The sequence below is a fragment of the Syngnathus scovelli genome, chromosome 11 (genome assembly GCF_024217435.2).
Source record: "Syngnathus scovelli strain Florida chromosome 11, RoL_Ssco_1.2, whole genome shotgun sequence".
In the NCBI taxonomy this organism is placed as follows: domain Eukaryota; kingdom Metazoa; phylum Chordata; class Actinopteri; order Syngnathiformes; family Syngnathidae; genus Syngnathus; species Syngnathus scovelli.
Genome location: NC_090857.1, coordinates 3463992 through 3481129, shown reverse-complemented (window position 1 = coordinate 3481129; position 17138 = coordinate 3463992). Strand labels below are relative to the sequence as shown.

Sequence of the window (17138 nt, the reverse complement as noted above, 5' to 3'; positions counted from 1 at the left end):
TCGCAGTGAAAATCGCACATGATTGCATCGACAAACGACAACGTTGGTAAAATACTCGTTATAATCATCGTGGATTATTAATTTGCACAAAAAAAAAACCACTGCCATTCTTACTTTAATTTAATCCCCTTAGTCTTCAAGGTTACATGCAGGCCCTGAAGTGAAACTGTGCATGATATAGAGTAAATAAAATTAAAAAAAATGGAGGGAGTGATGGTTTCTTCCCCCTGCCTTTGTCATTTTTTATCAGCAAGGTTAAATTTATTGTCAGTGGACAAAAAGCCCATCCGGCAGTAATTGTCACTTTAACCGAGACAGGAAACAATAGACTTGTTAGTGGCACAATATGAAGAGGAAGTGACTTCTTTTGACAGCAGCAGCAGAAGCAGCAGAAGCAGCAGCCATTCGGATGTTGCTTCCAAGTCTTTCATTCAACACTTGATTTTCTCATCTGTGACTCACGCACATGCCGGCTGGAGAGTCATCTTGTTAATGCGGCAGGGAGCTTTTAGGAGGAACACTTTGACCTGGGATCGGATTCCATTTTACCTGCCAGAGGTAACAATTGACAGTCCAGGGTCAGCCAAATGAATGAGTCCATGTTTAGCCTTCCTCTGTGCTTGGCGGAGCACTCGCTGTTTTGTTTGGAGCGCTCCCAAATGGAACGGCACTTTTGGAGTCAGGCCAAATTGTCAGCACGGATTTTGTGAGTGAGCGATGACCGCTGCCGGCTTGAATAGAATCATCATCTGGGCATTTTTTGCAGAACAAAGTTGCACACCTGACCTTACGTTCAAACATTCCAGTCCACAGCTTTTCTTCCCATATGTCAAAAGTCGTTAATCACAAATGCAAGGTTTAATTGAAAACTCGTGTTTACTGTCCTTTCATGGCAATACACCAATATTAGAAGAATGAGTCAAAAACTCCCCATATCAAGACCTTCAGTAGGTAATTTATTTAAAAGGAATAAGAGAAGCTTTTTTGAGTGAAGCTGGCTGTGATCACTCCCACAGCGTCGCAGCCATCCCTCTTGCAAATCTGACTGCTCTGTGCTCATCTGTGAGATTGCAGACGTGAGGTCTAACCCTGATTCTGTTTCGTTTTCGGTTAAAAAAAAAAACACTTTCTTCCACAGCGAGACTTCTCAGTTCTCAGTTCACAGCCATGACTGTGGTGCCCTTGAGCAAGACAGCGAAACCTGAAAATAATAAATCGCTCCTGACCATAATGACTTGCAAAGGGCAGATTATTTTCTAGAAGAATGATGACTGTTGTTTTATTACTTTGATCGGGCCATTGCTTTCCTATGCACCTATTTGAACGACACAATTTCCTAATTGTGACTCCCCGCCACACACACACACACACACACACACAGAGTTGTCAGTGGGCTGCGAAAGCGCAGTTATCGTCAGCTCCTTTGAAATGGATATGCAAATCCTTCACAGTTTAGTCCCGTTAATTATTAAACAGTGTGACTATTATACAGTGGCATACTTACAACAGGTCAAGACTGATTACACACTTTCGGGTTGACAGACAACGAGAAGGCATTTGTTCAGCGGTAATTAGGCAAAATGATAACACAATGCGGCCCCATTAAACCGGAACACTCTGGGGGGAGCGTAAGCTTTGGCAGCAAGCCGTATATATTCTCACTCCTATCAAAATGGCATCGGAATTTCAATGAGTGTTACATTCAAACAAATCAAACCTGAGGCAGTTGCGTTTATCGAGACGTGCAATAGGTGTCAAGAAGCTTCATATTGCAGCGTAAGGACCTGCAGGTAAAATGGCTTTACAAGCCTCTCAAGGTCCGAGGTTCATCAATGATTTACTGCACGGCCGCTCTTGTTAGCACTACACTTATGCACACTTATGTGCCGCTGAAGCGCACACTCTGCATTCATGCGTAGATCAAAGTGCTCATTCGCATCGTTTTTGTTACACAACACATAACAATAAAGCACGATTGCTGTCAATTAGGTGGAATTCCTTTCAAATATTCCAAATGGTGACCTTATAAACTGCATCCAATTATAGAATGAATTGCTACTTTTTTTTCCCTTCATCTGTTCTACATCTTTTTCTCTGTTCAAATGAAGCAATCAATCGTACCACGGAGCAGACTATTTGCAGCAGCTGTTAAAAAAAAAAAAAGAAAAATACTCCCACAGACAGACATGAGGAGGAAGAGGTTCTTCAGCTGAGATTTAGTGTTGCACTTTATGAGCACCGAGACTGCAGCTCAGTAAATCCTTCATCATTGTGTTTTTATTTGGGAATTTGATCTCTTCGGGCAAGCTGGGGCCCCCTTTGTGTTGCTCGGGCCTACAAATTGACTTCATCCAACGTGTCCGACATCCACGTAAGCGTGTGAAACAAATCTGCATGCACTGCAATTAGAAGTGAGACGAGAGCGTCGAGCTGCTGCTGCAATCGCATGCTAATGATACGCAGCGGGAGGGAGGCCGCGCTTGAATATTCTCCCCACTCGTGAAGGAGATTGTGAACAACGGCGTCGCCCTCTTCCTCCTCTTCTTTAATCGTTGTAATTACTTGCCGCATGGACGGATGGTGGGGATAACGCTACAATTAAGTATGAGTTTCCATCATGGATTAATTATTAAGTCAACGCTTTTGACAGGGTGCAATTTACTACGCAAGTCATAACAGTTTATGGCTGCACCAATGAACTTGGTAGGAACTTATCTACATTTTTTCAGATATTTGTACTGCATTTGAGTATTCTTTTTTCTGGTGATTCAGTCATTTTGAGTTTTGGTCCATGTGTTTAAAAATAGTTGTCTGTATTTTCTAAACCTTACTCTATCTACACGGGTGTCGAATTATTTTTTTTCACGGTCCGCATTGTAGTCATAGCTTCTTTCAGAGGGCCATTATGACTTTCAACCCAAATAAATGTATGAGCACCTCATATTATATACAGTAAAAGCTACAAAACAAACTGACAAATAACTCGTTTTCAAATCAGACAAGTAAAAACTGGTCAAATATTTAAAAAAAAAGATTAAGAGTGACGACAATTTGCAATTCTAGTAATTACACACGAATTATATGCACCATTTGTCTTTGCGGGCCACATAAAATGATGTAGCGGGCCGCATCTGGCCCCCGGGCCTTGGGTTTGACACCTGTGCTCTATCACAATGGGCAAAATAGTCCATTTTAATTGAGAGTAGCAGTATCTAAACTACTACTTGCATAGCGTCAGTAGCCTACTTTGAATCTAAATTGCAGTGGGTCAAGTCTTTACCTAGTTGAGGACCCAAAGCAGTGAAGCAGGGCAGGATTGCACTTGAAAAAATATATCTAATCTAAATAACGCCAAGTAAGAACGGCACATGGAAGACAAAAACCATCAACAGTCAAAAAATACAAGTGTTTAGGTCACAAAGTAATACGGACTCACCACAACGCACAACAACATGTCGACTGAAAAGAACCAGGAGCCAACTAAATACAAGCAAATTGACGAGACAATGAGGAACATCTGGACAAGACGTGAGTGGCCGACGGAGCTGATTGGTAGATACAAGAGACCCCCGCGTCGACGAGAACAGTTTAGCACAAAAACGTAACGAGAGAAACAAGACATGAAAATCAGGGACACGGGAAATATACTGTATAAAACGAAATCCAGTCAAAACTAAATGAAAAAACAGATTTCAACACACAAAATGTCAAGTAGTTCAGGAAATTCCAAGGCAAACTTCATCATGGTACCTTCAAAGTCTTGCTGTTTGGAACTTGTCTTTAACATCATGGGTTGTGACCTCAAACTTTAAGCAAATATTCTTTTTGTGTGATATACTCACCGTATCCCTCAAAGGAGACATTCGGCGCTTCCTCGTCGGCGTTGTGGAAGCAGACATAAGTCAAAGAGCAGGAGGAAGGATTCCAGTCGTTGCCTTCAGCATCCGGCTTGAAGCGACACCTTACTCATATTACAGACAAGTGTGTTTCCAGCTCGAACGACGGCAGACTGCAATATGAACCCAGAAGCCTCTAAACTGCTGCTTTGATTCACAAGGGTGTCATACATTTAGCTACATCTCATACAAACAGCAGAAAGCTGCAATATAAGATAATTCGGATACTTTGGATAAAAAGCTCTGTTTGCTTTCAATCCCACATGATTGAAGGTAGTGATGGGAAAATGAAGCTCCAAATTTGCTTCATGAACCAGTTGTATTTTCTAACATTATTGGTTTAATGATTAAACTTTAATCAGTGTGCCATTAAAGGAGTAAAAAAAAAAAAATACTGTTTCGTGAAGCAGATTTGAAGTTTCCCATCACTGTTTGAAAGCTCAGAGGTACTGTTGATGGGAAATTTGAGATGACACACTGGATAAGCAGCCGACGGAGGGGAAGATGATTGACAGCTCTTGTCAACGTGTGAGCTTGTCATGGACATGTCATGTGTGAGGACACTTTTGCCAACAACACAGCAACGATCAATCAATAAAACGCCCACCTCAGTCACAAACAATCTTTCTTGATGCAAACAAAGGCTGAAAGTTCAATTTGTGCGAAAAAACACAGCGCAGAGCCCAAAAATAGATAACTTCAACAATTTTATTTGTGAAAAACTACAAGCAAAATTCATAAATAGACATTTCTATTTGAAGCAAGAAGGAAAAATGATCAGGTTAGCCATTAAGCGCAAAGTCGTGCACATGCCAGGAACATGTCTTATTTCAACATTAGAAGCTGGACCAAGAAGCTGTGAGCTGCTGAAAATGCTACGTACATTTCCACACCAGAAACAGAATGTGAGCATTTCACAAAGAGAAACAATGACACATCAGCTAAAAAAGTTAAACAAACAGGAAAACGTAAAGAATTAAACAAAGAATGGATTATTTCTTGTACTGTCCTACAAATGTTCCCACATTTCTTTTTCAACAGAGCAATCATTTTCAAAAGCATTGTACAAGACATCTTATAGGGAGGAATGAGTTTGTATAATACACTGAGTGGAGGAATTCACGTTTAAGATATACAGTCGGTAAACAAGCATTTCTATATTTGGATCTCTGACAAACAAAGCTAAAAAAATGTAACCATCTTTACACAGTAAATTAAGGTTACTGGTCGCACACAAGAACAGAAATGCTTGCGCGGAAAGGAAACGAGGAACAAAAGCTTCGATGCCATTTCATTTCGTAGTGTTTGCAGATTTGAAATGTATGTACAAGCAATGCATCACATGACCATTTGTCAATAATTTAACAAATCTTTTTACTTGCGCTACTAGGTGGGTGCGGGCGGATAAGGCAAGTGAAGCGATGGCTTTTTAGGCCCATTTTGGAAATGTTGCGTTAGAAAACTGGGTTGGGTTCTTTTGTGTTAAAAAAAAAAAAATTCCAACATTTTCAGCTTCACTTTAGTCGCCTGGCTTCTTCCCACTTTGAACACTGATGGCGTTCTTGGTACGCAATGAAGTACATGATTACATTTGAACCACTTAAGAGCAAAAAAAGAACAAAAACATGAGTTACAAAAACTGATTATCCCCTCATGAGAACGCATATGTGTCAAATGCTCCTGGGATGGAGGTGGTGTGCTGATGGGCGGAGGGGAGGGGTGGAGGGGGGATCACATCTACAATGTTCACTCAGCCCGCCCGTCACTACCTGCACGTGTCCAGTGTGACGTGCCGTGCACAATAAGAACACCATTAACATGGATTATATTAGTCTTTCTTTATTTAAACTGTTATTCATCTCAAACATTAGATAATTGCAGTAATTGCATTTCAAATTGTTATTCATCTATGTATCATGTCAATATGAAATTCCTTTGGTCCTTCAATAAATAAAACTAAGATATCATATACACATTTATTCTTTATACAATTTCATACAGTTGGAAAGGAAATTAGGTGGTTACGGTATCAGCTACGAGTGGAAATGAATGAGAAGAACCCTTGCTGTTCCAAAATAAGAGAGCACCATAGTGATTTGAGTTTCACCTCCGATGACTGTGGTCTTTAAATTACTATTTGGCAAAAATGAAAAGAGGACATTAAACTCATTTGCAGTGGCAACTGGCTTCTATCAGAACAAACGCGCCATTTCCAGGCGTCTTCGACAGCCCCGTACGGTTTCACCGGAGGGACCCCGAGCACCAGTCCTTCAGAAAACTCTAATCTGAGAGGCGCACAACTTCACCTTGAGCCAGACATTTGCGAAACAGAACGGAGCAAATAGCGACAGCTTTTAGTGTTTTACACAACAGCCTACACTGTACAGTTAAGGACGCACAATACTGAAGAAGATTATGAGTTGAGAGTTTGAGGATTTGGACTTGTGATGCACACAGCAGCCACGAGGAAAGTCCTAACAGTGTTCAGAGTGAGACGGGATTTGTTGAGGAAACGGGAGTGACAATCGGATTCTTCATCACATACAGTGACTGGGAGATCTGCAAAACTTTTTCACAGTGTATCTAGCACCTTCGTGTGTGTGTGTTGGTGTGTGTGTGTGTGTGTAGTCTGGCATCATTTCAAACGGCAACAAAAACACTGAGGGAACGATGGGCCGGCAGAGCTACGCAGCCAAGCTTCAACATCATAAGGAAAATATCAAAGTATACAGGTGCAACAGGTAATAAATAAAGGTACAAATAATAATAACAAAATAAGGGTGGTTATTGTGCCTGGCGGAGAAATGTTCGTGACAAAAAAAAATAAAATAAAAAGATGGACTTGGCCTCACATCCACGTCCAAATATAAAACAATACATACAAGCGTCTTGGGCGTTAACTCTGTATAGTCCGCAGCTCCTTTTCCTCTTCGGCCGGAGGCCTTCATTTGCGCGTTGGGCGCGCTGCGTTGCCTTCATCCGGGCCGCCTCCAGGTTGGTCAGAGAACAGAGGCGGCATGGCCGTGGGGAAGCTCCAGTCTCTCCCCCTTTGGGATCCGTAGTGTCCAGTACGTGGGGTGGAAAAGGGGGTTGAGTGGGCGGGGTCGACGGAGAACGGGCCGGGCCCTCAGAAGGACTCGTCGTGCCCCACGGAGAGATCGCCGCCTTTGGGCGTGGAGGCGCGCGACGAGCCTTTGTCCATGCTCTCGGAGCCCGAGCTCTGATGCTGCTGTTCGGAGCCCACGCTCGACGTGATGGTGGACGAAGATGTGGACGAGGAGCGGCTCTTCTCCTTAAAGTCTGTTATGATCACCGTCACGTTGCCCACGGTGATGGCCAGCTGCTGCGCCGTGCTCCGGTCGATGTTCTTCAGCTTGGGCCTGACGGAGAGAACGAGGGAGAGGAAGTTCAACAGCTTCATCGGAAGCGTGAAGTCGTTACCCAAAGAAAAAAAACAATATCAAGCTGAAAAATGAAACGAATCGGAATTAGATCGTTGAATTCCCCACCCACCTGGAAATGTGACTGTTCTTGTTGGTCTTGCTTGCAGATTTGCCGGACTGTATACTTTGTTTGTCACTGGGTGGACTCTGATGGCTGTCCGATTTGGGTCTGGGGGGGAGGACAGATGAAAAGACATGTGAGACGATGCCACCCCGGGCGAAAGGTGTCCATCCGACCCCCCGTCGCCACTGACCTGCTCTTTTTAATGCCGGGCTTCTTGGCGACGGCCGGGACGACGTCTTTCTCTCTGTCGGCTTTGTCTTGGACGGGTTGCTCCTTGTCACTCTTGTCCTTGTCAGGAGGAGGAGTGTCTCTCTCGGGCCTCACTATTTCAGGACGCTCGCCTTCGGGGCGAGCCTCCCCGAGGGCGCTCTCGCCTTCGCCGTCCGCCCGCTCCCTGTCTGCACGCTCGCTCCGCTCCCGTCGCTCTTTTTTAGCCGGGGGCGGCATCGGGTACTGCTGGGCCACCTGCTGGGCCACCAGCTGGGAGTTGATCCTGGGTTTCCTGTGGAGTTGAGCCAAATATGGATTAGCCTCCCGACAGAGCCGGCGGCCGACCACGCTCGCGCAACAAGCAAGGGGCTAGCGTGCTTGAGCGACGGCTACTCGCAGGCGGGCCTGTTCGGGAGGGAGCTAATCTCATTAGGCCACGACCGTCATAAAATGAATGCTTGGGATCGCAAGGTGGAACATTTGCAACACATCACTTAGCTTTTCTAATCTGATTAGAGCACGCGCAGCCCCATTTGTTTGTCACAGGCCGACACTCTGCGGGGACGTGACGGAGCTGCCGCACAGCCGAGAGACTCTTGCCGGTGCCTGCGGCTAAATTCTACCTAGCATAAATGTCATCATTCCCAAAGCAAATAATAATATGAAACTGAACAGTCTGATTTGATTTTCAAGAGCAGTGTATTAAGACCCCTTTTAGTCTGCTTGGCCAACACTTTCAAACATGACAGTCAGATTATCCAATTTATCTCCCTCGAGGCCGCAACATGTAATCTCCTGCTGCCAGCTCTTTCAGGCAGTCCTTCTTCGCAGGGAGCGGGGATTGTGTAGCTGACCACAAGTCAATCTTGTCATGATACTCGCACCACTTTCAAATCAATACAGCAGCTGTGGCGAATGGTGATGAGCCGCGGGCCGTTTCGCTGCGCATTTCCATTGCGGGCTTGCGCAGAGGACGGGGCTCGTGTGTTAAGTGCCCACACGGGGCCGTTAATGGTTCATAAGAGATGCTAATATAGACCGAAAATGTTTCTCTCATCTCCGATTGCAGTTGCAAAATAGAACGTCTAACCAAAGAGCCCCCCCCCCCCATCTACCAGGCTGCGGAACAGTACTTTACGGAGAGGAGAAGAAATAAAATGTTTTTCTGTCATCAAAAGTCTGTCCAGAAGTGAAGCCAAACTATGAGCCGCTGGTCCACAAGTGATTATCTCAAGCCTTTTTTACACAGATTCAAGTTCAAGTAAGAATATGATGTTCTGCGCCAGCGTTTGCTGGCTTGTGGTTAGATTTTTGGGCTCAGCGGTTTTGTGTTGCAGTTGCCACCACTGTGTGTTCAAACATTTACTTACTGCTCACACTTGAATGCGCAACATGGGGCAATTACATGGATTTTTTTTTTTTTTATAGCTTTGCAATTTAAGTCCTTAAGTCTGAAGTAGCTCCAGTCCAGGGGATAGCATTTATAATAATCAGAAATATGTTTAGAATTTTTCATTAATGCAACAACCACCAAACCTATTTTTCCTTTTTTTCTTCACAACAATGAATGAAATTGTGAGCAGAAGCAGGAGCGAACTGTTGAGTGCAACTGTCACAACTGCATTGGGCACAACAGGCGGCTCAACTGCCAATCCGTTCCAGGCCAATCACGGCAAGTGAGTGCAAGCTCTCGCAGTGGGAAATCCTTGTCCGCTACTTTACCTCCCCTTTTGCACCACAATGCACTATTGACAGCCGCCTTTGCGCTTACTCTTCGATTCTGCTGCTACTGTTGGCAGTATTTGTGCCGCTCTTCACAGGATGCCCCGAAATGACCGTCATTACCTTGAAAAGCTCCTCACACAGTCCCCGGAGGAGGGGGGGGTTCAACAAACTCGGCCAAGAACGATTTATTCTGTTTCTCATCCTGAAACCAAACGCAGGCTTCGAAACTGTCTGAACGGGACGCCCGAGTTAGATTCAAATGAACGAAAACGATGCTTGGCAAATGACCGTGAAAAGAACACCGTCAACAGACGGTAAACAGAGATATGCCAAATATCTTCTTAGCAACATTTTGGAAATGTTGATTTGGTTGGGAACATTTGTGAGTCAGCCAAAACAATCAGACGCCACCATGAAGACTCAGAACAACACTAACGTTATGGCAATGGGTGACAAAATACGAACAAATCAGGATGCTTGGCATGTGTGTGGATGTTAAGCATCCGAGCCAGACACAATTACCGGCTATCTAGCGCGCGTAGGAATTACAAGTACGCAAAATGAGACGCGGCAATTAACAAAAAAAGGTTGAGAGGAAGAGATTGAGACGCGACAGGAAAGCGGGAGTTAGCACAGCTCTTGATTTCAAGTGGTGAGGACGAAAAGCAATTATTTCCTGCCACCATGACTGAAGGCAAGGGCAACATTGTAGTATTGTCAAAAGAACCGATACTTTCGGTACCAACAAGCGAGAGCGCTGGAGTGGGCAGCAGCAGTCAAAACACAAAACCCCGGACAATTTTGAAATCCCTCCCGGATATTTTTTTTAGGTTTCAAAAGAAGAACATGTCCAGGAAAACGAGGATGTCTGGTCACTCTAAACCGGAGCAATAATAGATTCGAACAGGCCAATACAGTTGCAGCAGTTTTAAATAAATTTGTGATTTTAAAGTGGATTCTGTTGCTTTTTTTTAACCATGGTACCAAATTAGTACCAAGAATCGTCGTAAATCACAGGTATTGGTACCGACTACTGAAATTCTGGTATCCTGACATCACTAAGAGGCGAGGCTTGTTTTTCATTTGCGCGCCAACTGGGTTGGTCTCTAAGCTTGGTAGCTGCTGGCCACATGACTAGCATGTATTCCTCCACGCACACACACGCTCGCACACTTAGTCAGATCCCGCAGCACATCACTGGCATCTCGCATACGAGGAGGCTCCGGGGCTTTGTTTAACTACAAAAGATCCCCATCATGTGCTGACAAGCATGAACCAACAAATGATCATCACGCATTCATCTGTGTCAACACTTGTATTACACTTTGAGGATTATGTACAAGCGTGGGAGGCTCTCCCTTCCCCCACCACGGCGAAGGGAGGGTAATGGAGCAGAGCTGTGTAACGCATCTGTTTTTTTTTTTTTTTTCTTTTAAACGCATTAACCAGTCATCGCTATTTTCTACGAATACTCCTCGGTGACTGAGTACTGTTTGGTCCTAATGTGTTCAAAAGGTCGCAAATTAAAGACACAACAAAATACAAGATGGATAATTCAGTCATGCCGCTTCATTCCCCGCAAGCACGCAAGTGACAATAAGCAGATGTGACATTGTTACAAGTTTACTTGGATGCATCGCTGAAAACAAAAGCGCATCTCACGTTCGCCCCGAGCCGACGATCAATGGCGGCAACTGCTTCAGCGTTGTCACATCGGATCAAGTATTTTGTGTGCGCGCTCAGCAGGTTAAATGAGGACGGCGCCTGAAGAGGAGCTTCGGTCTGGACCGCTTCTCTCTTGGTTCTCACTCACCCACGGGAGCGTTTTACATCCTCGCCTTCCTGTCAGGATTCCAGGCGTACGTTTTGGGGAAGCCGACACGTTGTTCTTTTTTTGAGCTCGTTTCTAGACAAAGAATCAGAAGAGCCGTTGCCGCAGCTTGGCTGCGTTCGGCTTGATTTCGGATCCGTGCTCACCCAAAATTGGTTGACAAGGTTGCCCGGAAGTCCAGGCAGACGGCAGCGTGTCATTGCAAAGTCTGAGCCGCTTCAGGCGGTATTGCTCACATCACTCATTTGTCAAGCTCCTTTCTTTAGCGGCACTTCATCGTTCTCCCTCTTGTCTTCTTTCAGCCTGCCACCGGCCGCGCTTTGTCGCTGCACATTAGCCTCCGTGGCTACCTTGTGCGAATCGTGATGCTTTGTCTGCCTCCCTTCTTGGAAGCCTTTCTCTTGCTGAGCCCATCTTTTGTTGGCAGGAGTGACATGCCGGTGGACATCTGCCGCATCTGCTTTAGCATCTGTGTCAAACATGCCCTCTTTTGTCAAATCCAATTCAATCAAAATGAAAGTACTTTCTTGTCATTTACCTTGATCAAGAAATAGAAAAGGTTTTAATAAGTTATTTAAAAAACAAATATGCATTGATTCATCAATAGTGTGTCATCAAATCAACACCTCACGCTCTCAATTGTAATTTAAGCAAATCTCGAGGGAAGAGTTGCACACTTAGTTGAAAATGCCACATCAAGTCATCATGTCTTTCCATGATGCATTCGAGTCTCGGAATCAATCAAAACCAACTGGGCAGTACACACCCGTCGGAATCTCGCGCATTCGTTCCGCAGCAGCGCTCGCTGTGAGGAAGCATTGTCTGCCCGCATTGTTTGGACGGTGGCAGACAATTTGCCCCGCGGCACGTTCATCAACTCCGAGCTCGAGTCGTGCAATCTTGCCGCGCGCAAACAAACTTCTCAAACAAAAGATTCATTCAACGACAACAATCGACAGTGGACATTCCTACCCTCTCGTCTGGAAATCTCAACACATTTAAGAGGGTCTCAAATTAGCATGACACAAAACAAAGATGCAAGAAAGTATAGAGACAGCGGTTAGGAGATTTGCAACCCAGCGTGGGCCTTCTTGTAACTTTGTCCCGGCTCATCTCGTTTGCAGTCGACAGGAAATATTGCATTTCAATGTCGGCGCTGCAACTCTCCATTGCGCCTCGCGAGCGTGGCAGCTCTTTATTGTACGGCCAGTCGATTCCCCCGCCAAGCTTGATGGCGCCGCTATGAAGAGAAAAGAGCGTCGGCTCCCTCTCAATGGATAATGATGCGCTTGACTCTGCTTTGGAGCCCCTTGAGACTCTTGGCTGAATGGGCATATCCTCCTTAAAGCTATGTCGACTCCCCCCCCCTCCGGTCTTTTCGGCAACACGCATGCACACACTCTCAGTGACGTTGAAACAAATCTTCACCTCAAGTAAAAATCTCATCCTTCTGTGCACGCTTTATGTTTTCAGCCAGCGGTGACTCAACACATCCAAATGCCCTCATTTCCCCCTTGTGTCTTTTTCGGAATTCTATGGAGACTCTCTCCCCGCTCTGCTTGCGTTCCCCTGGACGCTACGCACCACGACTCAGCGCTCGCTCAACATTTGTCTGTTTTGTCAGACGGCCAAATTGGCAATTGTATTGAAGCGCGCACGGATGCTCTGCCAAATCTCACAAAGTCATTAAGAACGTTTAAAAACATGTAAAGATTGGGCCACGGTCCATGGCGCACACACAGGGCCTGCTCAGATTTAAGTACTGATGCCAATAAAGCTGAAGAAGGTTTCCTGTGAGCAACAATGAGGAGCATTTGGGGTACCCCCATACACCCACCCACCCAACATCTCAAAGCGTCCGGCAGTGAACGGGCTTGTCGATGGCCGTGGGGGTCAAGTGCCAAAAGGCAGAGGGCGTCCTTGTTGAAGAGGCAAGGCTCCATTTAGCCTACTTGGAGATCGAGTTACATCACGGCGCGGGACTGGGTCAACAGGTTCGCTAGGCTGCGCTCTGACGGGGGAGGAAGTGTCCCTCCGTGCTCACGTCACAGCCGCGGTTTGTCCTTGTTAACACGCATTCTCTGGCTGGAGAAACACAAATTAAAACGGGGACCTACCAGCTAGCCTGCCCGCAGCTCGTTTGGACGTGAACATTTCAACTCAGACTGCACCACGTCTGAGTTGAAATGAATCAAGTCACGCAGTTGTTATTTTAAAGGAACACCAACATTGGTTCAAGTGTCACGACTGTCAAAACAAGCAAGTGCTCTGCAGAAGTTGACACTGGCGTGCATCTTGCCGCTTTGAATGAGAGCACTTGCAGTCTTTAGTTTCCTGGTCAAAAAAGCTGCCAATTAATTAGCTCAGCACAAGTGGGAGCTAATCCGAAAGGGTCAACCGCCGCCTTCGCCGTTGCCAATTTGCCGTAGCATTGTTAACCAACTGCAACGTTAACGAGTGGATGCAAAGTGGAACTTGACTGCAAAGTTGTTCTCTGATATCGTGATCACGTGATTGGAAAACACCAGAACGACTTTGCTCAACACAACAGCGCAAAGGACAGCTGGCACGAGTCGACTCGGAGATGTTTGCAAACAGGTTCTCCATCCCGCACCCGCCGATGACGAGCCCTGGATGCGCGGAAGAGTGTCGGCGTTTCAAACGGCGACATGAGCCACTCGATGCGAGCTACATCGCGGCATAAAACGCCTCCGCCTATCCTCCGACCCTAATTGAATTCAGCGGGGATCACTGGTACTCATTAAAATCAAAGGCCACCCAACAACTGCACGAATCAAAGGTTCTGTCCTCAGATCAAACAGACGTACACGACAAGCGCGACAGTGTTGTCACGGGCCAAACACAAACATGCGGACTTCTGCCAAGACGCTACGATGCAACGACCACAACACGCTTATCTGTTTCCTGCTTCTGCAGAGTGCGCATAGTCAGGCGCGGTCCTCAAATGGACGCGTGGGGGAGGGGAGCAGGACAATTAAGCCATGTTTGCGTTCCTCCGTAAACCAGCAGAGGTACATGCTCTCCCAGTCCTGACGGGTGGTGGTTGAACACTCGCTGTCAAATTCGAACGGTTCGAATCTGAAGGACTCCGCAGCAAACCACAAATGACTCATCTGTCTTTCAGTCTCATGACGTGCAAACTAAGTTGTGGTGCACACACTTATTTGTCATCAAAAACACTCTCTGCCAGGAAAGCGGGGGTGGTATTATTATTAAGAACCTGAAGGGAACCCCGTCGTGATACGCGACTGTGATTTCATCTCAGTTTCTTCTTCTGAGAAATGTCACCACAAGTTTGATTCTCCCTGAAGACACGTAAGCACGCTTATAGGAATCTTTCAAATACTTTGACGAACTCAACTTGAATACCTGAAGTGGAGTTAGGGGGCATGCAATGGAGAATGACCAACGACAGCCATCACGTCACGACATACACGATCAAAATGATGTCCAATTCTTCAATTGTAATTAAATGCGTGTCATGCGCAATTAATTGGCAAATACAGACGAGCACACCTTTCTCCTTATTTTTCCGCGCCGCTGCTGTTTCTCCATCTGAGCACCTTCAAGCAAGCATGCACGCAAAGCACCCCCACCTCTGCTCAGCAGCAGCATGCCTTCCTTACCTTGGCAAAAACCTCAAACGAATGAGCTCAACGTTTGCAGAGGTGACCATCAAAAAGTGCCACTGTCCATCAAAGTTGCATTCCTATAAATAACGAAGCAACGCCAGTGCTTCCAGGGGAGAAAGGGAGATGGAGAGAGAGAGAGGGAGGAGAGAGAGAGAGAGCGCCACAATACCTTGTTGATGTGCCCTTCCTCACATCGCAGATGCTGCATTTAAAAGCCTCGGCTGTGTTCCGATAGGTGCACACGCTACAGTCCCAGTAGCCATCGTCAGCTTGTTTGGCTTGTCTTTTTGGCCTGACAAACAACAAGACACATATTATGCTGAGTTTGTGACACATGAACTAAAAAGAACCAAGAAAAGGCGATTTTGGATGAAGACGAGAACGAGCGATGTCCAAAGGCACGGCGCGAAGCAGCGGGGGTTCGTCCCCATATATATATATATTTTTTTGCTTCGCGACCCGCCAAGCGGACCTCGTTGCTTATCCCTTAATTGCTGACTGCGACCAGCGTCCGATTGCGGGTCGCCAGTTAGCCTAGCGCAGGCAGCGCTGGCTGATCTTTTTCGGCACCGAAGCGTTAACGTGTCGTGCCATACTAAACAATGTCCAATTCGACATTGGACCGCCCAGCACGCTGCCTAGAGACGGAAGAGCCTTTCGGAGACTGCCAGGCGTTTCCTGCGAAAAAATCCCTTTGTTAAGTGACTGCCTCGCAGGGCGCGAGAAGCCGCCATAGTGACTGCACTCGTCTAGCTTAGCTGTGGTAGAGCGAGTGAAAAAGGGGAGAAACGATCCCCGAGTGAAGGAAAGGCGTCCAAATAGCGAGCCCGCGGCGCCTCGAGCGAGAGCAAATTGGTCAACAGGCGGTCGCATTACCTGGTAGGGCTCTTTTTGTCACCCATGGTGAACAATAATCCGCGACAAATAAGAAGGGGGGAAAAAAAGGGGGCCTCCTTGAATTGTCAGCGAGTGCGCTGGGATCCAGATCGAGCCGCTGCTGAAGCTGCTGGCAGACAGGCTCCACTCAGCGCTGGCTCCAGGCACGGCACAGAGACTGACTGCACTGCACCACGTGATCGCTCTCCGCCAATCACAGCGCCAGCAGCTTTAAAAGTCTGGATGGAGATTTCCCAGCCCTTTTAATAACAGCCAGTTACTACTGGCATATTTGACAGGCTCACCTTACCTCACCCCCGAAATCATAGACGAGAAGCCGGATTTATTGCACTGAAAGTGAAACAAGCAGGCTTGATGTGTGTAAAAACAGCAATCATGCCAATTTACCTGCACAGTACATGTTCCAAAAGGAGTCGGAAGAAATATGAACTTTCCCGTCCTCCTTTTTTAAGCATTAGTCCATCATAAGTTCATTAAAATCTCCTTATGCTTTTCATATACACTCATTATAATACGCTAATAGTTTCTACAAGCAGTATCATTCAATATATTTTTTTAATAACTTACTTTACAATTTATTGCAATGAAAAGTTGTGCAAAAGCAGCCTTAATTATGATATGATGAATGTTTGCACGTGACTCTTGAGTGGTTCAATGCCTCCGTTAGATTTTTCCAACTTTCTTTCATCCATCTTCTGCAAAATGACACTTTTCATCACTCCCGTGTCTCTGTCAGGCAGGGTCATGGAATGTGTCGCTTCACTCTGCCCGAGTCAAGACTCTCTGTGGGGGAGAGCTTGCGTGAATCTCGTCTGCTCATTAGCTGCTCTCCACGACTGCCATTGTACATCCCCCCTGTTCTGATTCAAGTCAAATTTGTCTGTCTCCACGTAAGTCGGCCCTCCACCCGATAATTACAGCTACTTATCTCGTTGCGCTAATTGGGATTCATCAAAATGGTCAACTGAAATTCAGCCAATTAAACCTGGGACCTTGTCTTACTTCTCCTGTAATTAATTCCTCCCAAAATGTTTCATATTTATTTTGCAAGATTGATAAATACAGCCGATTTTGCTCATGATTGACATCATTGAGTTTGAGGGCCGTACTCCAGATTTTCTTGACTTGTGCTGACCCTTAAGCACAGATCCTTCACATTCTGGAGAGAAATTCAGAAAACAAACAGTGGGGGCTTTTTATTAATTTGAACAAGTGATGTGCACGTGGTGAAACAAATCTGCCAACCATTCCAGACGACAAATCTGGTGCCTGTGGTTTTAAACGGTGTCTAAAAGAATGCCAAGATGAAGTAAACAAATTGGTGATGGTAAGATTGTTGATTTCAAATAATTTTTCATGCAACCTGGCCAAACTTATTTTGACCATAAGGCTGCTGTAGTTCTCACTTGTGGGAAGTCC

General features: G+C 45.8%; 1 protein-coding gene across 1 annotated transcript; it reads right to left on the bottom strand.

The window, feature by feature from the left end:
• Positions 1-5715: 5715 nt before the first annotated feature.
• On the bottom strand, positions 5716-15927 carry rybpb (RING1 and YY1 binding protein b). The gene is made up of 5 exons (XM_049733780.2): positions 15699-15927; positions 14992-15114; positions 7594-7905; positions 7410-7508; positions 5716-7276 (listed from the first exon to the last, which is right to left on the bottom strand). Exons 1-5 carry the CDS (start codon positions 15722-15724, stop codon positions 7024-7026), a joined length of 813 nt encoding a protein of 270 aa, XP_049589737.1. The 5' UTR covers positions 15725-15927; the 3' UTR covers positions 5716-7023.
• Between the last annotated feature and the right edge of the window lie 1211 nt (positions 15928-17138).

What these genes read in the sequence shown, in the direction of transcription:
- rybpb (XM_049733780.2), bottom strand. Translation starts at nt 15,724, where the DNA reads ATGGGTGACAAAAAGAGCCCTACCAG. An exon ending in GACAAAAAGAGCCCTACCAG is followed by an intron (nt 15,115 to 15,698) that starts GTAATGCGACCG and finishes GTTGTTTGTCAG; the next exon opens with GCCAAAAAGACAAGCCAAAC. An exon ending in AGGAAGGGCACATCAACAAG is followed by an intron (nt 7,906 to 14,991) that starts GTATTGTGGCGC and finishes TCAACTCCACAG; the next exon opens with GAAACCCAGGATCAACTCCC.